At 38.4% G+C, this 26,408-nt stretch overlaps 1 protein-coding gene across 1 annotated transcript; it reads right to left on the minus strand.

Annotated features, from left to right (window-relative positions):
* On the minus strand, positions 1-26,077 carry LOC143420000 (integrin alpha-X-like). The gene is made up of 29 exons (XM_076887862.1): positions 25,982-26,077; positions 25,618-25,721; positions 24,707-24,777; positions 24,241-24,355; positions 22,490-22,617; positions 22,219-22,364; positions 17,166-17,316; positions 9,665-9,815; positions 9,328-9,401; positions 7,713-7,833; positions 7,440-7,579; positions 7,166-7,312; positions 6,863-7,075; positions 6,625-6,758; positions 5,896-6,038; positions 5,631-5,785; positions 5,371-5,493; positions 4,738-4,811; positions 2,375-2,516; positions 2,188-2,286; positions 1,995-2,074; positions 1,823-1,909; positions 1,674-1,743; positions 1,476-1,574; positions 1,273-1,353; positions 1,047-1,157; positions 772-885; positions 575-685; positions 1-408 (listed from the first exon to the last, which is right to left on the minus strand). The coding sequence occupies exons 3-29, from the start codon at positions 24,755-24,757 to the stop codon at positions 310-312; spliced, it is 3,159 nt and encodes a 1,052-aa protein (XP_076743977.1). The 5' UTR covers positions 24,758-24,777; positions 25,618-25,721; positions 25,982-26,077; the 3' UTR covers positions 1-309.
* Positions 26,078-26,408: the final 331 nt, after the last annotated feature.

Genomic DNA, 26,408 nt, shown 5'->3' on the forward strand with positions numbered 1-26,408 from the left:
TTTCACACATTTTCCAAAACATGATCATTTGAATGGTTTTTTTCTGCTCAAGAAAATTGTAGTTGTCATTTGGAACAGGTTTAATCTGAACACGTTTCAAGTCCTGAAAAAGTTTTTGCCTTTAGGTTCATTTTTGGGATCCTGTTTTGATGGTCCTGACAACTAGGTAGAAACATTTTTATTTTGGTCAATTAGTCAAGGAGTGATGTAGTTTAGACACCACAAGCATTTGGACATTTCCGGGCATCATTTTTATTAATAAAATGTAATGAAAGATTTAGAGCATCAAGACTACAAACGTGATCCTTGCTATTCAGCGGATTTTGCAGCTGCATCAGTCCCTGGACCTGGACTGTCTTCTTCATTTTCATTTATCATCCGTTTGTATTTGCTCTTGAAAAATCCCAACTGGGAGTAAAAAAAAAACATAAAAATGCATCAGTCATTTGTGGCAATAAAAAGGAATGAAAATAACCAAGCTACATGAGTGAATATAATAATTTATTTTTAACTAGATGTTTTCTATACTAACTTTGTGAGGCTGTGACACTGACTGAAAAAAAATCGAACTTACCTTATGCAGGCCAGCAGTGAGTAAAGCTAGAAAAGCCAGTCCTCCCAGGGATCCTCCAATGATCTCTTTGGTGAAATTTGGCTGAGGATACACCTCTACCTCTGCTTCAATCTGACAGACAAGTTAATAGAAAGTAAATAAATTTAAACTATTATATAACTGAAACGAGAAAACAATAGAAAGCAATTTCCAATCACCTTGCGAACAGGAGGATTACTGTTAGACCCTGATGCAAAGTAGATGTACTGGTTTTTGTTGTACTCCAGAGTGGCTGTGCTGGTTAAGAGGAATTTGGCAGACTGAAGTCCAATCTAAGAAAAAAAAAAGTGAAATAAATTGGGGATAAATTAGGTGTTGCTTGATTTAACAAGGAATGATTTTATCAAAAGATTTAACAAGTTACTGCTACATAATCATCTGTAAAAATAAAAAATATTAATGAATAATTGAACATAAAATTCCTGCCAGTTACCTGCTCTATCCATCCTGAGCTGAGGTTGGCAGAGATTTCGTATGTCCTACTCTCCCGTATCCCCATGGATGTGCTGCACTTGAACAGTCTGCACTTGGCTACAGAGCAGTCCTGTGGGCCATTTGAAGAAGACTAAATGCAACACAAGTTTTGATCCAGTGTAATGTTAATTTTAACAATACACTTTGGTTAAATTTCAACAGGTAAAGTGCAGTAGTATACATACCACAACTTTATTTTTTTGTATCTCAGGAACAAAAGCTTTCACAGGTGGTTCTTCATCAGTTCCTCTCTGACATTCTGCAATCTGAGATATATGTTTTATTTATATACGTTTGGTTTTATTTTAATTTCTCTAAACCCAATCATCCATACACAAGCATAGGTCATTTTTGAGTCTGTAACTATCAATTCTCAAACACATATTACCCTTAGACTGCTCAAATCCACCCAAATGTCTTTTTCACCAAGCTTCACTGGAACCCTGATCACCACAGTGAAATTCAGCGCTCTGATATCGTTTGTAACCTAAAATTGAAAAACAAAAGTATAACCCAGCAGTATAGTTAGGTCTACATCATACAATGAACTTTTGAACTACAGACATATGCAGAAGTTGTATTTCACCTTGACTGATTGATGGACTGGTTTCTGCAAATCGTTCATCCCAAATGTAAAATTGTTGTAGCTGAGGGAGCTAAACAGGTATATTTGAAATATTAAATGCCATGTAAAAAAAATAAACTTTTCCCCATTACAGTTAGAAAAACACATACTTTTCAAATGTCATAAAAATGCTGTATTTCACATAAATTGATTTCTTTTTGTAGAGTTCACTTGTTGTGGCATGCTCCTGATTTCCACTGAAAGAGAGAAAATAAATTATTTGTACTGTATCTATTGGACTATTGTTTTAATGAGGAGTACCTGTAGCAAAATGAAAAGTACCTGCTGGCATTCACAGTGACAAAGATCTTCCTCTCAAGTTGACTGTTGGTGTCAATCCCATAGGAGACAATGAAGCAAGCCTTAATTGAATGAGAGAGATAAGAATGACTCCTATTTGTCTGTAAACTGTGTAAAAGTGAAAATAAAGGAGTGAGAAAAGATATTCTATACAGAGAAAAAGTATAAAGCTCACCTTAGTTTTGCTCTTGAAAATTGGCTTGTCAATAGTGCAGTCTGTCCTTCCTCGAGATAAACCATCTTCACTGTCCAAAGAGTTGCACTCAATTCTTCCCTTTATTAGAAACAAAATTACTGCCGGATGCATTGGAAGAGCAGCAGATCAGTGATGAACTGATACAGACTTGATCCTGGTGTCTTACCTGCTGAATGGTGAACTTCCTGTAGGAGAGTCCAGCTGGATACGTGAGAATAACACGACTGTTGTAGGAGTTTTCTCCTCTATTCTCCACTGTGACTGTGACATCCAAAAGCTCATCAATGCCCACTTTAACCACTGAGGATCTGTCAGAGTATGAGGAAGCACAAGGAAAATGGAAGGAAAAAATAAAGTTACAGCTATACTACACTCAACAAAAATATAAACGCAACACCTTTGTTACTGCTCCCATTCCCCATGGGATGGACGTAGAGACCTAAAATTCATTCCAGATACACAATATAACCATCCCTCCCAAACAGTGGTCACAAATCAGTCCAAATGTGTGGTAGTGGGCACATCTGCTATATTGAGATAATCCATCCCACCTCACAGGTGTGCCACATCAGGATGCTGATCTGACATCATGAGTAGTGCACAGGTGTACCTCAGACTGCCCACAACAAAAGGCCACCCTGGAATGTGCAGTTTTGTCTCACAGCAAAATGCCACAGATGCCACAAGCAATGAGGGAGCGTGCAATTGGCATGCTGACAGCAGGAATGTCAACCAGATCTGTCGCCCGTGCATTGAATGTTCATTTCTCAACCATAAGCCGTCTCCACAGGCGTTTCAGAGAATATGGCAGCACATCCAACCGGCCTCACAACCGCAGACCTCGTGTAACCACACCAGCCCAGGACCTCCACATCCAGCAGGTTCACCTCCAAGATCGTCTGAGACCAGCCACCCAGACAGCTGCTGGAACAATTGGTTTGCACAACCAAACAATTTCTGCACAAACTGTCAGAAACCGTCTCAGGGACGCTCAACTGCATGCCCGTCGTCCTCATCGGGGTCTTGACCTGACTCCAGCTCGTCGCCGTAACAGACTTGTGTGGGCAAATGCTCACATTCGATGGCGTCTGGCACGTTGGAGAGGTGTGCACTTCACGGATGAATCATGGTTCACATTGTTCAGGGCAGATGGCAGCTGAGAATGTCCCAGTTCTTGCATGGCCAGCATACTCACCGGACATGTCACCCATTGAGCATGTTCGGGATGTGCTTGACCGGCGTATACGACAGCGTGTACCAGTTCCCATGAATATCCAACAACCTCGCACAGCCATTGAAGTGGAGTGGACCAACATTCCACAGGCCACAATTGACAATCTGATAGACTCCATGCGACGATGTGTTGCACTGCATGAGGCAAATGGTGGTCACACCAGATACTGACCGGTTCTGGGTCCCCAGACCCCCAATAGCGCAAAAAACTGCACATTCCAGGGTGGCCTTTTGTTGTGGGCAGTCTGAGGTACACCTGTGCACTACTCATGATGTCAGATCAGCATCCTGATGTGGCACACCTGTGACGTGGGATGGATTATCTCAATATAGCAGATGTGCCCACTACCACACATTTGGACTGATTTGTGACCACTGTTTGGGAGGGATGGTTATATTGTGTATCTGGAATGAATTTTAGGTTTCTACGTCCATCCCATCGGGAATGGGAGCAGAAACAAAGGTGTTGCGTTTATATTTTTGTTGAGTGTATTTTTACTCTAATTTATTCAAAAGTAAAAGCAGAAATTAAAATCACAAATTGGTGCCAAAAGGGACATTAAGAAGAAACTTTCTTGACCTGTTTATATGTGAATGATTCTCACCAGATGACTTAAATAATTAGTGATTCTATCAGTTATATTAAATCATCTGTCACTCTTTCTGTCTTCATGGAGCCAAGTGTTTGAGTTTTAGTGGGTTAATGATTTCTTTTTGATTTAAAAAACGTTCAGGCGCTGTCGACTTCTGTTAAATGTTTGATTTTATGTTCCTTATTTCTAATGAGCTTTTATTATTGTGTCCTGTTAGTTCCTTGCTTAGTTTTTATTCTTGATAGTTGATTCCTTTTTTGATCCCTTTGTGTTCCTCCAGGCTTGTCTCAGTGGGTTTTTTTTTGTCTTTGTGTGTCAAGTTTGGACAAACAAGCTTGTTTCTTGAGTTCTACTTCCTTGTTTTGTTCTCTGTTATCATTACTGGAAGACAAATCTGTTCTGTATTTTATCTTAGTTCCCCCTTGTCCTTTGGTCCTTCCAGCCTAACATATTCTACATTTAACAACACAGTTTTGGCACCCAGAATAAATCTTATATTTGTTGATTTGGGAAGTGAGACGTAAATACAACTCGGATCTAAAAAAGCATTTTGTTTTTGTTTGTTTTTATAATTTATTTATTTCTGTTCACTTCCAAGTTTGTCATTTTATTCCTTTAAATTAATTAATAATTTTAGTGTTCATACTCTTAAACTTGACATGCTACCAGACACCAAAGCTTGAGTTTTGCACCTGACCCTCACCTGGTGAAGTTGAAATCCACTTTTAAGTTATCAACACATTTGTTGTCAGTGCCGCAGTTGATCTCAAACCCTAACTGTGGAAGAAAACATAATATAAAACATATTTTTATTACATTATTTACAGACTAAATTTAACATTGAACATTTGAAATCACCACTTTTTGTATTCCACCATCTAGCTGTAGTTTTCTGCAGAACATTTCTGTTCTCAATCCACTTCTGGAAAATCCTCTGCACACACAGGAACCTATGTATCAGGTGTGATCCCACATAGAGATACCCTTCATAAGGCTTGTGTATTTTTAATTCAGTTATTTTCAAAGTTGAAGTTTGTCACTAGGTTTGAAGCAGTTGAGAAATGCACAGTCTCTCCTTGGCCCCGAAGCTAGAGTTACATAGAAAGTAAAGTCATAGTAGAATTTGTAATGCGTTTACTATATAGAGAGCTACAACTACAGTGATGGTAACTCATTTACTTCTAGTCTCTTCAATAGATACTGCTCAAACAGACACCAATAATAACATTATTTCAGACAATTTAAGGGCAAAACACTAAAATTTCGTAACTTCATAAACTTCATAAAGACTAGACTCAGATGCCAAGTTAATAAGGTGTCGTTAAAGGTTCCTCACAGGATGAATAGTTGTTGCTTGAGCCTGTGGGGCGAGACTTGGTCTAAGTTTTTTTGAAGGAAAACCATCAAATGTGAATTTGAGCTCATTGGAAAGTTCATTGACAGCATCTTCTGGACAAGCCTGCAAGAAGAGAGCAGTGTTAGGTTCACATTCAGTGTTTGAGGACACAAAAAAAAAAATACAATTAATTAAATAACATCTTTTGTTTCATGAAATGGTCATAATATTTTTTTTCTGATGTTGTTATTCGGTTTTACCTCAATAATAAATTTTACAGTTGAACACAGTTTGCTAGTTAAGTTCACAGCAACTGATCCAGATTTCGCTCGTTGTTTCCCACTGATGTACGCTCGGTTGTTCAGAGGTTTGCGAGTGGCATCCAGCGTTAAAGTATAATTAATCCTTGCTTCAGCTGGAATATATCAGAGTTTGATTTCAATGCTACAAATTTACATACAGAGAAACCATCAAACTGCTGGATAATGGCTTTGTAGTTAGAAAAAAGTGAGGAGAATGATGAACCTGTGTTGACTGTAGACACTCTGCTCATGGTAAAGCAGACTGTAGCTGTGTTCTCCAGTGGTTTTGAGCAGGTTGTATTCTGAATACGGATTTCGTTTGGGCTGAAAGACACCTCAGCTTTAACCATTACTACAGGTCTTGATCTGTAAATGGACATCGAAGGAAAATATATGTGAGCTACGTTAATCTTCAATAGCAAACTAAAAATTGCTCTCCATTATTGGTGTTCTGACTTGGATTAGTAACAAGACTACCCAGTTGTCTAGTGTTTTGAGTAACACATGATTTGCATTTCTGCATCAAAGTCATTTGTTAGAACAAAGCTGTTGCTATTGTAACAGATGTAAAACTGATGTTCAACAGATGTAAAATAAAATATAATTTCACATTTTTTTGAGACTCAAATCCACACAAGCTGTTTTTCCAGGACCTTAACTGACAGATGTATTGCTTCTTTAATCACGAGAGAAACCATGATTATAATGATGTAACAAGATGATTAGAAAAGAAATTTTTTCTAGTGATTCGACCATTTTAGCATGATAAAATTCATTAATATAATGTGACCTCAAAAAAGTCAATTTATTTATTTTTTTTACCCTGCATCGGTATTGGATTAAAAAGTCATAAATCAATCATGTGCAATTCTCATAAAATTGACCTTGTAAAGTGAACAATATCAATTGCTATAAATAACAATAACACATGACTGGAGTATCTTGGGCTTACCTCAGTAAGACAACTGTGCCCTTTGAACCCACCGCTAAATCAGGAAGTTTATCACCGCTCTGGTCAAAAGACGACTGACTGATTGATAGACCAAAAAACATCAGTCCTGACTGGACCTCAGAGCCAGTAATTCTCTGTGTACATGAAAATATTTTAAGTAATCAAGCTGCAGATTGTTTAGACATATTGCAGGATAAATGCAATTAAAACTCTTTGTGAATTTTTTGACGTTATGTACCTGTGAGTAAGTAGGACTGATTCTTCCTCCTCCTTCACCATTAAATATGTAGATGCTGCCTTCACCACTATTCTCCAAAGGTGCTCCAACTGCCAAATCCATGAATCCATCTGAGTTTAGATCAGGCAGCACAGCAAGAGAAGAGCCGAACCTTCCTTTGACAGCTGCACGTCCTCTTAGTACTAATGGATCATCAAAATTACACTCCACAAACTGAAAGGAGAAGAGTGAATATTTTAAGATCATTAAAAGTTGGTAAATAAACCGAATAATTTAATTACAGTAGGTGATATTGTGATTTACCAAACCAGTTAATCTGCAAACATAAACTCTTCCCTCTCTATCAGGCTCCATGTACATTGGGGCTGATATGAAGATTAGATCAGTGATGTCATCATTACTTATGTCCATGGTACACACCTCTGCCCCGAAATATTCACCAGTCTGATACTGTGTAAGGAACAAATTATTATTGAAAGGATTCAGGTTTAGGAAAAAAAACATCAGCTTTTATTTGAGAAAATAATTTATATATAGTTTACAGTGTTACATTCACATCTGTCTTGTAAATACATACCTGTGATGCCAATGGCTCAATTTTTTGGTTTTCAAAGTTTTCTCTATTAACAGCGACCACAACTCCTCTGTGTTTATATCTTGGAGCACCAACAATTGTCAGTGAGCCGCTTTGAGTTTTAGCAATTGCCATGGAGTAACCTAGAATTTAGGTAGGCCAAAAAGGAAAGACAGATATAAAATCTGATGTTTGTGTGAAAGAATTACAGCAGAGCTGTGAATGTACATGATCACATGTGTATAAGTTAGATTGTTAAAGCTGTAATATTCTTACCAAGATAACTGTCAGACTCCAAAGACACATCCTCATATGTTTTCACCTTCTGGCCGCCAGTTGTGTATTGCACGTAGCCTCCCTTCCACTGGTTTGCACCAACAATAGACATCTGAATTCCCTACAGTGTAGAAAGAAAATACAATTTATATACAATTTAGACAGAAAGTCATAAAAACTACCAGACAGGCACATGTGAATCTTTCTTTCTATGACTAGACTGTCTGGTGATTTTTTCTCAGTCGCTTTGGTGCTTTTCTCACATCACTATTAACATTTGCACAGCAGTTAGTGTATTTCTCAAAACAATTAGTGCAAACTGCAAAACCTAGTTGATAACCTGCAAAAGCAGGTCACTTGCTCAAAATCGATAATCCATTCCTCAAAAGCAAGTATTCGTGTCAATGAAACTGTCAGTGTCACCAAAATGAGAAGTCTTGACACCATCTTGATGAACAAGTTAAAAAATGGCTTTGTCATGTTTTCACAGTGTACAGTATTCTCTCAGTATCTTTTAGTGCAAAAAAGGGTCAGGTCGGTGACACTACCTGAAAATGCTCAAGACAGCACTATACACTTTTTGCACAGCCATGTACAGTAAAATCTGCAGTAAAGTTAGACATTCCAGTAGTTATGGAAGTAAGAGAGTACAAGACACTGAATACATATGTTTCACATTTTTACTGTGTAGGATGTTTGTAATTCTACAACATTGTGCAAAAGAAAAATACTCTACAGTCACGTATTTAGAATAAACATGAGAAATAACCTTTTGGTAGAGCTGTGCACAAATGTGAACAATATAACAGTACATATTGTAACGTAAATCATTCTGGCACATTCAGACGTTCCTTTCTGTCTCATCTACATCACAACGGATATCATCCCTTGCAATGCAGCAAGGAAAGTCTCCTGGAGTGGCGAATCCACCCTCTGCATGACTCTGCTGTGGTGTTATCACATGCTGCATCCATGGCTGCTAGCAGGGCCATTTGTGCATGTGAATGCCGGTCATAAACCTTCAACCTCCAGGCAGCCAAAAACTCCTCTATCGGAATAAGGAATGGGGAGTAGGGAGGGAGATATTCAACAGACATTCTGTCATGTGCTGCAAACCACTGTCTGACCAGATGTGTGTAGTGAAAAGGGACATTATCCCACACAACAACATACTTGTTGAGTTGACCTCCACCCCTCTCATTCTCAGGGACTATGGCATGAGAGAAATTGTTCAATTTCAGGGACAGGAAAAAATTTATGAAAAAAAGGTATAACATTTGCTTGACAGCATTTGAAAACTAATTCACCAATTTTGTATTTAATGACTCAATGAAATAAAGACTATTAGTTTGATTGGGAACCACTATTTAGCTTCCAAAAGTATAGTTCATTTTGACTGACATGACATAAGCAAATGATAATGTTGTCGATGGCAGAGAATTGAATGAAAGCAACTGATACATGTCCAAGAGCATTTGCAATTTGTTCAGAGGAAGGAGAAATCGCTACTATGATGTGCACAAATGACTAAATGTGGAGGTTGCACTAATGGTTTTGAGAATTTTCATTTTGATCTGAGAAAAGCACCAAATCGACTGAGAAAAACTGTAATTACCTCAGGCACATAAACTGCACTGAATCCCTCTTGAGACATTTCCATTTTTAGTGTCTCTCCACTGGTTTGAGATCCTGTGACAGAAAAATAAGCGAAGATAAAAGACAATACAATTTCACGTTACAAAGACAAATTTTCATTATTATTCAAGTTTTTTGCTGTTCATCATAAATGTGTCACAGCACTTTTATAATAAACAGCATGTAGAGCAACAGGAATTTTACCTTGACATGAGACATTAAGTTTGTTTTTTCCTTATTATTAAGTATAATCATTTTAAATTTGTATGTTTACAGAAATTTGTAACAAAGTTAACACAATACATTTATGTTTGTACCTTCAATGGAGAAAATTTTTTCTTGCAAATTTTGTCTTATTATTTCAAGTGCATCGAAGTTCTCCACTTGAAACACGTATTTGTCTGAGGGAGATGATGCAATGGTGCGCAGTTCTTGTTTTGCTTCAGTTTTATTAAATGCATTTCCCACCTAGGGTTGTTGAAAAAAATACATTTAAGTTCTCATACTATGCAAGATGCCTTGCTTTATTAAAACACAGTTTTTAATAAACTTAAGGTTTTATCTCCATTTATAATACATTTTACAGACATGTTTTATGTAGCGTTAAACTCATTACATCCAAATCCAGAATACACATTATTCGTGTTCCAATCAGTAATTTTGCATTGCCATTTATTTGAAAAACTTCATTTCAGCTTTGTGTATTTATTGGGATGTGCTTTGATTTAAAGGACACATACACACATATATATGTGTGTGTATGTAGATAGATAGATAGATAGATAGATAGATAGATAGATAGATAGATAGAGAGAGAGAGAGAGAGAGAGAGAGAGAGAGAGATGTATATATGTGTGTGTCCTTTAAATCATGTGCATATGTGTGTATATGTGTCCTTACATATATATACACATTATGGAATGCCGTTTAGGAAAATATTATATATATAGAATGATCTTCTGAATATACAGTCACTAGTGTTTTCCTTGTTTGTAGCTGCGAAGAAAGGCACTATGAGCCAGTCCGCACAGAATCGTGTGGCTCAGATTTTAAGTAATGAGGAGCTATTAACACCCAGGCAAATGCATGTTTTGGCCAACCTAATATTAGTACCAGTGTACTGCATCGTGCTACTGATGAAGAAATTTGAATAAATTCACTGTGGAAGACCAAATGCAGTGAACCTCTCCGGTCAGATAGCCCCTGGTTATCCAGCTAATGTTATGGAGAACGTGCCTTCCACATCACAAGAGTCCCTCACAGCGTGTCCCATCTACATTCTTAGACCTTGCACTCGAAAGGGCCCAAAGCAGAAGAGGTAAGAACGGAACTAAATACATTGAAATTACTAGTGGAAGGTTAGCAATTGCCCGTAAGTTTCAATTGCTAGACTAAGCTAAGTAAACAAAAATATCACAGTAAAAAACAGTGTGCGATAGACTCACAGCGTGTGATTGTGGAGACTAAACTGTGAAAACATGCGATTTCTATAATATTTCAAGCTGCAAACATTGTGTGAAAGCAAAGCACATCATTCAGTTGTTACAATACATAGTTTTTGGCAGTATATAATTTAATGAAACATTTTTCTAAAGCAACAAAAAGTACTCTGTGAATTTAGGAAATTTTTTATGTGATTGTTAAGTTTCTCCACCCACCCATCCCACTATCTTCCATCATCTATCTATCCATTCATCCATCCATCCATTCTCTTCCACTTATCCAATTCAGAATTCCAAGAGCCTATCCTAGCTACCATGGGGCTAGTGGGTATTTATTAATGCAAATTGGATATGTGTACAGCATGGTGTATTTTGTTAAATAAAATGTGCTTCATTGATCAGAGTAGTGGGAGTATATTACATGCAGAAATGTTTACTTTGCCTTTATTCTCTAATAGGTTTCGAGCACAGCTAAGTAGGTCACAATCTCTGGCTCAGTCTTTCACCAAAGTGATTCTCTTGCAGGACCATCTAACTGCACATGTGCCAAGGTGTAACAAAAAAGCTTGGCTTTTTGAAAATGGACATATACAATCTGCACTGGAGTTTAGCTGTGAATGGGACTCAGACAAAGTAATGCAGTCAATAAGGACTGCCTTCCAGCCAGTTGTTGAAGGATGCAGGTAAGCTTTAGATCCTTTTTCATAAAAAGATTGTTTTTGTTACTTAGATTATTATACTATTAAAGGTCAACTTTGGGTATTTCCAAAAAGGATCTGTGGGCACTGATCAGATGACTGGATTGATATCTTTTAGAGTTAACAAAAATTAAACCTTTTGATGTACTGTATTGTATTGTATTGTAGTCTGTTAGCATTAACAAAACTTTCATATACACTATGTTTTCTTCCTCCCCTAGGCTACAGATTTTGCTGACATGCCACACCAAACTAGTTGAGCCATCACTCACTTCCAAACAGACTTTGAATGGAGACCTTGTGAAAAAACTGTTTCATCAGAAGTCAATTTATGTCAGACCTCAAAAGGTTATTTAATGTGAGGACAATGAATCAGTAATTAATCCTGAGCATTTCAGCAAATGAATGTATGTTCATAAAATAAAATCAAAGTAAAGATGGACAATGTTTAACTCCCTTAAACATTGTCACTTGTATTATGTTTAAATACATAATACATAAACATAATATTAATATTTACTATGCCATTTTGTTGTCAGTATATTGAAAAGTATTATCTGTTTATATTTACAGACATATTCTGATGGAGAGAGTAGCCATACAAGCAGGCAGGATTTCACAGAAATGTTGAATTCTGACAAATGCGGTAAATATTCCTATCTAAAAGTAGCTCCAAATAAACTGGAAACCATGTTGCATTTATACGTATATAAAATATATATCTCCAAGAGATGTAATACTAGAAATTACAAATAAATAGCATGCTAAATTTGGGTAAAATTAAGGGATAAAAAGATACTAATTACTAACTATACAATACTATAATCATAGCTGTACAATACTAACTGTACAATAAACAAAGACAGAACAGGGACAATACAAAGTGGATTGTGCAGTAGGTATAGAATACCAAGTACCAATGCAAGTGCTGAATTTACAAGAAAGATTATACCCAAATGTGATTTCAGTTTCACTTCAGTGTATTAAAAGCGTAGATAAATGCATTATTACCAATCCTGTTTACTGAGTACAAATAATAGACTATTTCTGCATCCACCTAAGCTTAAATTGTTGTGGTCTTCACTAACTTCTTTTTTCGACACTATGGTTTCACTAAATGCTAATTAGCTTCATGTGTGACTTTCAAAGTACAGCTTAATTTTCAAAATATGCATCAGTTTTTCTTTTGCATTAATCTTTTGGTATTTTAACGTATCAGTATACCAATAGTCTTAGTTAGAATCTCATTTTGATTTTGTATTTTTCTATCTTATAGTTGAAAGTGAAGTCTCTTTGAAAGATATTCTTGTTTTCTGCACCGGATGTGACAGCATTTCAGCCCTGGGTTTTTCCCCAAAGCCAAGCCTTGAGTTCATCACTAACTGCAGATTTCCAGTGACCAATATTTGTGAAAATATCCTTCGTATACCAGTTCATGTAGTGTACTACTTTCAAATCAGACATGGATTTTGCAATACGGAATTCACCAGGATTTGGAAGAGCATAATGATGTCAAGGATTGTAGAAATGATGAGGATTTTGTTTTTGTTTTTCTGTTTTGCATATGCATGTTTTATTTTCTTGTTTCTTGTTAATGTTGTTAACCTAGCGTCAGATTGTCAACCTGTCCAGGGTGTACTCTGCCTCTCATCCTGTGGTAGCTGGAATAGGCTAGCAACGCAGATAAAAATAAGCAGAAGAGAATGGATGGATGCAATTGGTTTCAGTTTATACATATGAGGCATATTTTGTTTTTGGATTGAAGTTCATCTGTTTTCCTGCCTATATTGCATGTTTTGTCTCTGTTCTCTGATATGACCCATAGTAACATTCGATTATTTAGTACCCCTGCAGGCAGCAAAAGAATATGCCACAACCTCACTGTTAAATAGAATTCAATTTTGTCAAATGCTTCCTGTGTCTAGCTATTCCACACAATGTATGGAATGTCAGTGGTAATGTCATAATATACGAGGTTTATCAGCCATGTTTTGTATTTCAGATACCTTTGTTTATTTTTGAAATACTATAGCTAGATGTAGTCATTGAACGATCTGCCACCTAGAGCAACTTTTCTTTACATTCTCAAATGAGATAAGTCTGTCAAGATTCCTGGGTCATTGACCCAGCGTTTTCAGTTCATGTTTACTGTTTCTTCCACATGTTCCATTTCCTGTTTCATTACATTCAGCCGTACTCACCTGTGTCCAATTATCATTCAGTCTTTGTATTCAAGTTCCTCAGTTTTACCAGTTCACTGTCCTGTCATTGATGTTGTGATTGTCTTCATTCCCGTCTGTATTCCGTTGTTCAGCCAGCCATTCAGTCTTTCAGTTAGTTAGTGAGTCCTGCCGTTCCTGTTCTGTTCACTCACTCGCTCTAATAAATCATCATCATTCTGCACCGTGAGTCCTGCGTTTGGGTTCCTTCCTGTCGTCCTCTCACCCACACACCACGACTCCTGACAGAATGACACAAACCGTGCCATGACGACACGCTGTGGACTCAGTGGACACTGTCCTGTTCGAGCAGCAGGAGGCAGCGCTCTCCCGCTAGGGCGGAGGAGCTCAGGGGGAAACAGCGGCTCTTTGCGGAAGAAGAGCACATCTTCGAGGGGAGTCGTTTGGCTCTGGGCGGACCTCAGAGAGGCCGTGTTCTCCCACCTGCTGCCTCACCTGCACCGGAGTATTTGCCTCGGAGAGTGGGCGTCTCTCGCCGCGCTTCAGCCTCTCCCTCTCTTGCCGCTCCGCTCCTCACTCACCCACCGCCTCATTCATCCGCCTGCTGCCACAGCTAAGTGGAGGCAAGGCTCACGCCGCCATCCTGTTTCCTGTTTGGAGCAGCAGCATCCGGTGGTGAGCGAAACAGACTTTTTTCTTTCACCTCGCCATAATCCAGAGACTGTTCACCGCCCACCTAAACCAAAGACTGTTTACTGCAGGGGTAGGCAACTCCAGGCCTCGAGTGCCGGTGTCCTGCAGGTTTTAGATCGCACCCTGGGTTAACACACCTGAATCAAATGATTAGTTCATTACCAGGCCTCTGGAGAACTTCAAGAAATGCTGAGGAGTCATTTAGCCCTTTAAATCAGCTGTGATGGATCATGGACACATCTAAAACCTCCAGGACACCAGCACTCGAGGCCTGGAGTTGCCTACCCCTGGTTTAATGTGACTACATTCTGGATTATCCAATTAATTCTAACCATCCTGCCTCCGAACAGACTGCTCCACCATCTCAGGCTACTGCTAAAGACATTATCACTGTTAAACCTGATAATTTCTCCCACTCAATCACCATTTCCTCACCCATTACTCAACCTTTTTCTCCTAGCAGGGCAGCTCAGAGCCTGCTTTCCCCTCCACCCGTTTCACCTTCTCAGGGGGGGCGGCAGCTAATGCTCAGCCTGTCCCTGCAGCACCTCAGATGGCTAGGGCCCAGCTAGCACCCACTCGTGTGCCAGCTCCCAGGACGAGGGCAGCTGTGACCCAGTCTACCTCCACACACATTCATGTTTCTCGGGTGGGGGTGACTGGTGTCCAGCCACCCCCCGTGCCTGTCCCAGTGCTCAGGCTGAGGGCAGCCAGAACCCAGCCTGACCTCCCTAGAGGCTTGAAAGAGCTAGCCTGTCCACCTGCTAGTCCACCTCTTCATCCACCTCCTGATCCAGCTTTCCATGCTCTAGCACTGTCTCTGATCAGGCTAGCTGAGCTCTTCCCAGCTCAAGCACCTGATGCGCTAGCCCAGGCTGCAGCTTTGTCCCCTTCACTAACTCAGTCTTTAGCTCAGCCATTAGCCTCGCCAGTCCAGTTAGTTCAGTTGCCTGCTGTTCAGCTGCCAGCTCAGTCAGTCCAGTCACCTGCAGCTCAGTCCAGTCTCCACCTCTCCTGTCCAGTCAGTTCAGTATCCACCTCTCCAGCCCAGTCAGTTCAGTCTCCTCCTGTCCCCCAGTCGCCGGTCCTCCAGCCAGTCCAGTCTGTCGTCCAGTCTCCTGTAGTCCAGTCAGTTCAGTCTGTCGTCCAGTCTCCTGTAGTCCAGCCAGTCCTGTCTGTCATCCAGTCTCCTGTAGTGCAGTCAACGGATCCTCCGTCACTGCCGGCTTCCACACCGTCGCCTGCAGCTGCTGCTCCGTCACACCGGCTTCCACGCTGTCACCTGCAGCTGCTGCTTCATCACCTTCTCCTCGTCCACGTCGGATTTGGCGTCGGCGGACACCGTTCAGGCCGCTGACTGGACCTCGTCGCCGGCGTGGTCGGCCTCCGGACCTGCTCAATCGCCTCAGCCACTGGCCACGCAGCCACCCACCAGAAGTGTTTCTGTTTGGACTCCGATTCAGTGTCCCATTTGAATATTTATGCTTTACACAGAAATTCATATTAATTTTCACTTGATTTCTAGCTTAACTCACAGGTTTAAATAATAGTTTTTGTTAGGTTTTGGGAAAGTTTTGAAAAGTGTTACAGTAACACTAATGAAAACATATTTAAAGGGGGACTAACAGTATCTCCAACACTGCCAGCAAGTTGTCTATAAATATGACACACATTAAATATATATAATAATATATAGCTGAAATATGAACATTATATCATCATCGCACTATATGACATTACATTCTTATCAAATAATGATACTACTACTACTAATAATAATAATAACTGTTAAACATAACCTGGTTTACATTCTTTAGGGAATGTTTAAGGATTTTGTTTACTTGATTAGACAGGCTTATTGTATTTTGTTTGTTTTATTCTTTTCTTTTCTTTCTTTCTTTGTTTTTTTTTTTTTTTTTTTTTTTGTTAAGGTCAGTGTTGCTCTATTACTACAGAATACTCTTTTCTTCCTCTGGGTTCTGGAAATACATAGTGTTCTGTGTTCCTACCTTTTATGTGTCATTTTTTTCCAAATATCAGCCTGTAAGAGTTTAAATAAAACATTTCTGTGTTTTAAAGTTGAAAATGTATAACAGATATTTTATTTAATAAAATTCACAATTCGTGTTTATTAACAGATAAATTAGTACATCATACCATGATATGTAACATAAAGTGTAACATTTTTTACTGCGACAAGTATGGTTTGTCATGAAAGAAAAGTGTACTTTAAAAACTTTATTTTACTACTTTTATGATTTAAATGGCACAAGTGAATAAGAAGATAAAACCAGTCTTATCAACCTTTACCTAAATAATACCCTTGGAACTTTTTCAGTATTGTGATATTTCACAATTTTTAGTGTCTGGCAAAAAAAATAAAAATTTCTATTGAACACAACTTAATTTACTAATAACTGAAGCATGTGGCATGCATATTCAAAAGTTCATTCTACATATATATTTAAGTTTCATTCTATATATATTCAAGTTTCGTTCTATACATTCAGAAGATCATTCTATATACATTCAAGCTTCATTCTATATATTAAGACTTTGATTGATATATATGTATAATATTTTTCTAAACGGCATTCCATAATATATATATATATATATATATATATATATATATATATATATATATAAAAAGAGAGAGAGAGAGAGCTAGCTTCTGGAGGTGTAATAAGTGGGTGGCTCAGTGCTTTTTTCCATATAGTGCCACATCAGTCTTAGCCTGACAGCTGACCAAAGCATATTTTCAGTATGGCACATTCTGTAAGTTTAAATAATTGAAGTACTTACCCCAATTGCAAATCGAACAATGTTTTTACTCTCTGCTAGCTGTACTGCACCATCCAGAGAAGTCCGGTCATTAGATTGTCCATCCGTAATTACTATCAAGACCTTTTTTGCATTAGGTCTCATACCTTCTTGTGGTATGAAAACAGTGTTTCTGTGAAATTAAAAAAATAAAATAAAAATTATATGTATATATATATATATATGTATATATATATATATATATATATATATATATATACAGTAGCGGTTTTTGATACGGGCGACACGGGCGGTTGCACGGTCATCGGCAAAAAAAAAAAAAAAAATTGCTCATACGTCATGCCAGCGCATATCGGGAATGGCATAGGCACCGATCGGTTTTCTATCGCCCATTTGCTGGGAGTAAGGGCGCCCTCCGTTTGCGAGGTGCGACTTCTGCTTGAGGCACAGGGAGGAGAGGGCGGGGCGGCGTGGGATTCTCTGACCGAGACGACGAGGCTCCAGTTACAGCAGTGCAAGTAAACAAACAATAAGAAGAGTAAGAAAATAAATATACACTTTAGGACCAGGGGTAAAGGGATCAATAACAATTTAAAATGTGTAATTTACAGTTCGATGATTTAAAGTCTCACACACAACTCGTCGAAAGGGGAGGGTCCGGCTGCTTCCAAATACAGCACATTTCATTCATAATGATGTAAATCCAAGCCCATTATGTATTCATGATTTGAATCCTGGGTTGTGCGAAATCCCAGAAATAAACCCTAGACAAAGCGAATCTGTGAACTAAGGTGTAGGTTGTAGGGGATGGGTGTTCATACTGGAGTGCAAAATTAAAACCAATGGAAGATGGACAAGAAAAGTTCAAAGCAATCAGGTCCTCACTTTAGAAAAAAGAGAAAAGAAGAGGAGGAGAAACGAGCAAAAGATACAGATAAGCAGTTGTGTCATTGGATAATAGCAGGTCATCCTGAAACAATCAGAATCAGAATACTTTATTAATCCCTAAGGAAATTATGTGAGTTAAAGTTGCTCCAAGAAGAAATGGTAAAAATACCAACAGTAACAGACTACACTCCAAACAATACATTATGTTACAGATTTTAATACTAATTAGTCCTAATTAGTTGTTGATTTGTCCTGTTCTCATTGTATGACGAATTATGATGGCTGTGGTAGCCGTTTTATGTTAATGTACAATCCTATGTTTTATGTGTGTGTGTGTGTGGGGGGGCAGAGGTAGTGTTCGCCCAGGGCTCCAAACAGGCTAGGACCACAACTGTATATATATATATATATATATATATATATATATATATTAGGGGTGCAATAATACTTGTATTGGTATTGAACCATTCGATACAGTGCTTTCGGTTCGGTACGCATATGTATTGAACAATACAAAATTTGTAATTTATTTACCAACTTTTCTTCTGACAACGCTGGCTATGTTGAGCGCTCAGTGGATCTGCGTTCGACCACTCCGCCTAGGCTGCACTGTCGAGTGCAGATCCACTGAGCGCAGCGCAAGCTAGCAGCAAGACAGAAGCTAAGCTCGTTGCAACATGGCAACTGCCTCAATGCTACCCGAAATTGAACCTCCCCCACCCTCATTCAGATCTGGCTTTTGGAACTATCTTGGTTTTCATGTGAAGCATGACCCTGATGGTAAGCGCGTCATGGACAAAGTAAAACAGTATGTCGGATGTGCCACGCAATGCTCAATTACATTGGTGGGAACTAGTGCGTTAGTGCAGTTAGCTTGTTAACCAGTGTTGGTCAAGTTACTTGAAAAAAGTAATCAGTAACTAATTACTGATTACTTCCACAATAAAGTAATCCTGTTACTTTACTGATTACTTATTTTCAAAAGTAATTAACTCATTCACTGCCATTGACGTCTATAGACGTCAATGGCAGTGACTGAGTCAATGGGTTTAACTCATTCACTGCCAATGGCTGGCAGTGAATGAGTTAATTACTTAGTTACTTAGTTACTTTTTAAAAACACGATTTACAACCTGAAGAGGAGATAAAGCGATAGATCTTTCAGCCCAATTCTACTTTTTCTACATAATCCATCATACAAAATGTAATCAAATGGAAAAGTCTCTTTTTTTAACTTGTTTTATCAGTTTTAATCTTTTAACTTTATGCATCAAGCAAAAATTTAATTATATGCAACATTCTCTGAGTTGAATAAATTAGTTTAACATTTAAACCTATTTTCTGCACATTCCAGCACATAAAATAAAATATTTTTTGTGTTTACACTCACTCTTTCAAATAGATGCAAGTAAAACACAGCAGGAAATAAATAAAGTCAAAGACTCAGCAGTCCTGTTGCTCTATTTTCACCTGTAAAGCAGGACTAGGGTAGGCGGATGTTTACCCTGGTGCAGGTGTGCCGCGGTCAGTTGAAGAATCCGCGAGTTTCTCTGTGAATTTCCCATTACGTCGTTGCGCACTCGGTGCTTGCTTGGAAGTTTAGGGGTTTTTTTCACTGTAAAAAGAAGTTTTCTTCCCACGCAGGATGGATGCTAATGTTTTTGTCACTTTTTATGGAATCAAACTCAAAGTAAGGTCAGTACTTCCACGCTTTAAACGCTGCACGCTCATACTCTCTCCCACAATCGATATGTGATCCATTGTTGATCTGCACACAGCTGTTGTCACTAACGGCGCACTCGCTTACGTCACTGTCGTGAGACATTCTCGCAAAAAATCACGGTTTTAGTAACGCAGTAACGCAGCGTTCCTACGGGAAAGTAACTGTAATCTAATTACCGTTTTTGCAATAGTAATCCCTTACTTTACTCGTTACTTGAAAAAAGTAATCAGATTACAATAACGCGTTACTGCCCATCTCTGTTGTTAACGTGTTGACGCCGTCCAGCCCCACGCACCGGGTGATCTGCAGTAACTCGTTAACGGAGATTTGCCGCGTTATGGTGTTAATGTCATTTTAACGAGATTATGCTGACAGCACTAGTGGGAACACAATGAATATGACTGCACATTTACGCAGACATCATCCTAGTGCAAAGACAAGTGGAAGCAGACAAAAACAACAAGCACGCATGCTACAAACTGTATCCGAGTCATTTAGACCAGCGGTCCCCAACCTTTTTTGCGCCACAGACCGGTTTATGCCCGACATTATTTTCACAGACCGGCCTTTAAGGTGTCGCGGATAAATACAACAAAATAAAACTAGTACCGGTGCTGAAAAAAAGAAGATCTATTCATAACACACGTGAAAAGACCAAGGAAAACCGAGTTAACGATAAAAACGATAACAAAATAACGCTGAAAACCGATAAAAACCCTGAAACCATATATTTCACACCTGAGCCTCAACTCTCGCGGCCCGGTACCAAACGACTCACAGACCGGTACCGGTCCGAGGCCCGGGGGTTAGGGACCGCTGATTTAGACAGCCGTTAGCACATGATTCTCCTTATGGGGACCTGATACGTTTAATATGCTGCTGAGAATATAGCCCAGAAGAAACGTATAGTATAGCTTTTATTTTGGAAAGAGCCATTTCTCTGTATTAAACTCTCTTTTCCAAAGATGAGTGATTTCTCGATCAGATAGATTTTTTTTTTTTTGTTAATTATTTTATTGTTTCAGCAACATTAAATTTAAACTGTATTTTTGAGTTAAAATATATATTTATAATTTTAATAAATGACAAATTAAAAAGGCATGAACATTTTTTTGTATTGAAAAAATATCGAACCGTGACACCAAAGTATCGAACCGAACCGTGAATTTTGTTTATCGTTGCACCCCTAATATATATATATATACACATAATTTTATTTATAATGTCAATAAATCTTTTTTACAGTGGACGTATGGTCATGGGGTAGACTGCATGTGTGGGTACAAGAAAACAATTGTTAGAATATAATGTGTTAAACTTGCTTAGATGAGAGGGTCCAGCAGTACATCAGAGAATAGGGAAGGATTTGTCTGTGTGTTTTAGTTTGGTTTAGCCATAGGCCTGAGAGTGTGTAACTGTGTAGAGGGAGAGGAATTTATGGACACTGGGGGTCAACCTGTCATAAAAGGAGACAGGAAGCTACAGTTGGGGGATGCTGATGCTTGTCCCTGAATGTAATAAAAGCTCATAATTGTCATAACTTAGAAGTAGGTTTCCAGGAGACTCTCCACATGCTTAGCTGTAAGAGTAAGACAACAAGAGGCCAATGGCCCAGTGGATGCAGAGTGGGGGTCTCAGTGCTTGTAATATGTTTTGTATGTCTGGTAGTGGAATTTGGTGTACCTTGGGTGAGGGGAGATGACTTTATGACCGGCAGGAAGTCACATATACAGAGACACACGCTCACTCACGTGCACATACATACACACACTGGTACGCGCACACACAGGCCCTCACGTGCTCGCGCATACATACACAAACACAGAGTTTACAACACACCATGTGGGTTTTACAATGGGGTCGGTTCTATAAAACTGGTGGAAACAAACAAAGAAGTGGAGATTTGCAGAGGGACACCGGACCTGTACGTCTCCCCTTCTAGAAGGTGCATGCGTAACTGAAGATGAATAAAGGTTTTGTGAAATGACTACTGAGTCCTGTGTCGTCTCTGGAGGCCCGAGGAATAAAAAAGGAACCGGGGTGAAACTGCTTTACGTAACACGTTTGATTGTTATTTTTGGATCCATCCTTCTTTTTTTATATTTTCATTTAGCATTACACAGATTTTTCTATTCTGCCAATCCAGATAATCCAAATATTAGATTTTCAAATTGAAATTCAATTTAGCCTTTGTTACGAACATCTCTATGGAAGTCCAGAAAAGTCACGGATAATGGACATATTTTTTTGTACAATTCATTATTCAGTTAGGAAATACTTATCGGCTCTGTTGATAATATTTGAAAACAAAGGTCTGTGTACATTATCTCTTTTGAAAGACTGGCATCAGAGTCCACACTTTATTTAATTTGGTAAGAGTCCCAGAAAATAAGAGTCACCTGGACAGGAACTCTGGACAGTAAATTTAGCATAGTGCTTCAGTGATGTGATTTCTTTCCTTACACAACATGTCTGATGGCCTTAGCTGTGAAGGTAGCTCCCCTGTATTGCTGGATTTCATTGATGTCAGTCTCCACTGATCCAGACGAAGAAAATGTTTTAAAGTAAAAGTGAACCCATGGTGAAGTAGAGAACTGGGAAACAGAAAACTAAAAAAAAGGGGAAAACAATAAATATATCAATCTGTCATGCTTCATGGATCTAAATAGAAATAATAATGCAACTGTTTTATGTCTGTGCTACTATTAACTGAAGAGGGACTACAGCATCTTACCTGTGCATCATTTAAGACAAATGATTGGATTAGATCTTTCACAAACTTCTTCATTGTTTGAAAATCAGGAGATGATACGCTGCCTGAACCATCCAACAGAAAGGCAATGTCTACTTGTGGTGGGCACTCTATCAAAGACATGGAGTCAAAATCGAATCAATTTTTATGGGCTAATTTTAACATTTTTCCTCACATCATGCGAGCAAAAGGATTCTGAGGCTTTCAGTAAGACAGTATTCAGTAATGAATGCCACACACATAAGGAAGCTCCTTACCATGCATGGAGGGTTTCACTCCCAGTCCAGCACCCTGAGCCTGAACGCTAAGTGGAAGGAATGAGGCCGAGGACTAATGCATGTCTGAACCATTTTCCAGGATGAGACAATGAATATCCATGAGTACATCAGGAAGATGATCATAACTGACCGCATGCTTAGTAAATGCCTCAGGCAGCAGAAAACCAAGAAAGAAGACCAAGGGGAGGAGGCATCATGGAAGGACAAGCCCCTGCATGGTATGTACCATTGGCAGATAGAGGAAGTGGCTGGAATGTTTAAGATCCATAGAGGCTGAGTTCTACCACACCAGGCAAGACACCATGTGCAGGCTGTGTAATGATGTTGCTGAGACAGCAGGGTGCAAGATGCTAGCAGGCAGGGCATACATGGAATGCCAAGTGGCTGGCATAGTATATAGTAATATATCTGTGCTGAGTACGGCCTGGAAGTCCTGAAGTCAAAATGGGACATGCCCCCAAGGGTTGTCGCGAATTACCGTGCTAAGATCCTGTGCGACTTCCAGATACATACAGATGAACTGGTGATAACCAACCTGCTAATCAACTGGACATAGTAGTGCTGGACAAGGAGAGGAAATGTATAGACAGTTATCCTTAATCCTTAAGTTATCCTTAACACTTTTGAATTTATATTACTATACTTTGATTTTCAGTGTTGTGTACTGTAATTAAATCATATTTTTCTGTAATGTCTTGATGCATTCTCAATCATCCAGGTAAGTAAATCTCCAAAAGTTGATTCTGTTCATCTGGACGTAGTGTTTTCAGTGGGAGAAATGTTCTGTCACTCATCCAAGTGACTTCTTCAGTCTCAGCTGACTGCATTTTCCCCAATCTTATAAACAGTACATTTGCATAATGAGTGAAACCAGCCCACTGAAGACAAATGATTGGATTAGGTCTTTCAGCCCATTGTTCCTTCAGTGGGCTGGTTTCCATTAGCTCACTTATTAAACAGACTATCTGAAATAAAGCAAAGGCGGAGAGGGGGCAACTAATTATTTATAACAACCTTATTTTGATGTGAAAATTATTTCTAAGAAATGTGTAGACTTAATGTACGAGATTTTTTTCTGGTGGCAATTTGGGATGCACATGCACCCAAATCTGTGGCTACAGGTTTAGCCTCATGTGCCATTTTTAGTCCACCAAATCATGCAAGTCATTCATACAGAATGGCATCAATCTCATCCACCATTGGTGTGATCTCATCTTCCACAAAAATCATTTTCCATTTACTCCATTGCCTTTTCTCATTAATTCTTAAATGGTTGAATATATAAGGGGAAGTCTTAATAGAGTTTCAATTTATCTGAGATTTAGAAAATATGCAAGCACAAAGGTAAATATTATAACACTACATTAGGTGTAAAATGGAAAAGCTTTGTTATTAATGGCAAACCAGGACTCTGATAATTATGGATACATTTTTACAAGTTCCATTTACTGTTACCTCGAAGAGAGGAAGGTATGGGAGATCCAAATGTAGTAACACCGTCTATCTGAAAGCACACACCATTGTACATTGTGATACTTCTGCAGTCCTTTTGAATGGTTGGACCACACACCTGAGGAGACAAAGTTAAGTTGTGATTAATATGGTAGGCCGATTATTTCCAAGTCCTTTAAACATTGGTTCATTCCATGTAAGATCAACCAAATCTGAAAAGAACAAAACAAATTTAAAAAACAAAACAAAAAACACTGGGAATCATGATTTTTTAAAATAACAGTAGCATATTTAAAGAAAGTAATGTTATTGGTGACAGGTGGGAGCAACACTGTTTTTCATGGAATGACCTGCATGCATTTATAAATTATAACAAACTATTATAACATCTAAGACACAGAAAACAGAGGCTTTTGATTATCACCAATTTTAACAAAGCACTGGTAATGTTTGCCGTTCAGTAACTCACCACAGTGTTTGCAGTTGTAGCATCACTTTTCATAGTCAAACCAAGGGACATGTTGACTGCAAATCTTGGTGCTGTATTCAAACCAAAATACAAAAACACAGAACAACTGTGAAATTGATAACTAAAATTAAAACACTTAAGCATGGGCAATATCTCCTCTAGGCTGGAAACTAGCATAAATCAGACATTTTGACATCTATTATTATGGTGCATATGATACAACAGGAAGGAATTCTAAATAGAATTAAGTTTCACTATTACTTTATTTTAGTGTGGAGTGTTTTGCTGACTCAAGAGCAGAATTCAGGAGACTAAAGTCAAAAAAGAGAAGGTTAGCATTTAATGCTGAAAAGTATGGAAATTAATAAAAATCTAATAAAAAAGAGAGAACCTATGTATTGCCAATACCCAAAGAACATTAGGAATACATATCCGTGAAGAAACGGAAAAGTAGAGCTAAGGGATACACAGCTATGTGTCCAACACAACAAAGGACAAAGAATGACTTAACATTATATACACAAGAGGTAATGAGGGAAACTGAAACAGGTGGGGAACTACACACATATGAATACAATCAACATAACAAGCAGGGGGAAGACCTAGACATGACACAGTGAGCATAGAGAACATCAGGGGATCACTGAAAGGCAAAGGACAACATGGAGGAAAAATCTCAAGGAAACTCAAGGGAAAAAACAAACATAAACAATACCGATATTGTATTTTTTAGTGCCAAATACTGTGCATGCCAAAAAGCAAAATGAACCAAGAGCTCTCGAAAAGCTCAAAACACTTCCTCCCAGACCTAGTGATCATGACACTGTGGTTTATTTCTTTGAAGGCAAAATACTTACTGTCAGAGTTTCAGGAAATCCTGTAAAGAAATGTATAGATGAATGGTTACCTACCTTCAAATTTTATATTTTGGCAGCTTGGGTGAGAAGTGGTGCAAATATATATTTTCCCTCTTCCATTTTGTGAATACTGTTCAAATGGGGCACTGACGAGCAAACTAAGGAAATAAATGATGCCATGATGAGAATGATATGTCCAAAGAGCAAACTGTAGTTACAGTAAATAAACTACATATGTTCTCTGTTAATAAGTATTTTATCCCTGTTTTATTAATGCTGTCAGGAATAAGTGGTGATAATTTTGTTAAACAAATAATAAATAAATGAATGAATAAATAAATAAGTAAATAATTATCAGTAATCTTAAACAGGCAATTATAAACCCATATTCAACATAACAATGTATGTTCTGACTTACTCTGATTGTCTTTGAACCACCTGGTAGCCAAAACCAGCAGCAGAGCTCCTCAAGGTCTTCCAAGCCACGGGATCAATATTGAAACCAAGAGCAATATTTAACCCTGACGATTAATGAAGAAAAAGCATCATCATTATTCTTACTTAAAGCCACTTTATAGAACAATGTGTTTGCAGCACCTCTAAGTATAACCACATGCATGAAACTGCATACGCCCTATGTTACTTTCATTCTATTTTTTTAACCACATTGTTTTTTTCATTACCACTTGAAAGTATCAACGTCTGACATTTGAAAGTTCTCAACACTGTGGTGCTGAACAACTATTCACATGAAAAAATAACCTGTACAGATTTGCTTGTCCATGGCACTTTAAAAAAATGCAAGTGGAAGGCCAATCCAGGACAATGTGTCTTGCATGCAAAAA

Source organism: Maylandia zebra, linkage group LG8 (assembly GCF_041146795.1).
Source record: "Maylandia zebra isolate NMK-2024a linkage group LG8, Mzebra_GT3a, whole genome shotgun sequence".
Classification (NCBI taxonomy): domain Eukaryota; kingdom Metazoa; phylum Chordata; class Actinopteri; order Cichliformes; family Cichlidae; genus Maylandia; species Maylandia zebra.

Excerpts from the sequence above, each read along its gene's own strand:
- LOC143420000 (XM_076887862.1), bottom strand. The coding sequence starts at position 24,757 with ATGTCCCTTGGTTTGACTATGAAAAGTGATGCTACAACTGCAAACACT. Across the intron at positions 5,786-5,895 it reads AGTGTCTACAGTCAACACAG|CTGAAGCAAGGATTAATTAT; the intron begins GTTCATCATTCT and ends GATATATTCCAG. Across the intron at positions 1,910-1,994 it reads GTCACTGTGAATGCCAGCAG|TGGAAATCAGGAGCATGCCA; the intron begins GTACTTTTCATT and ends TCTCTCTTTCAG.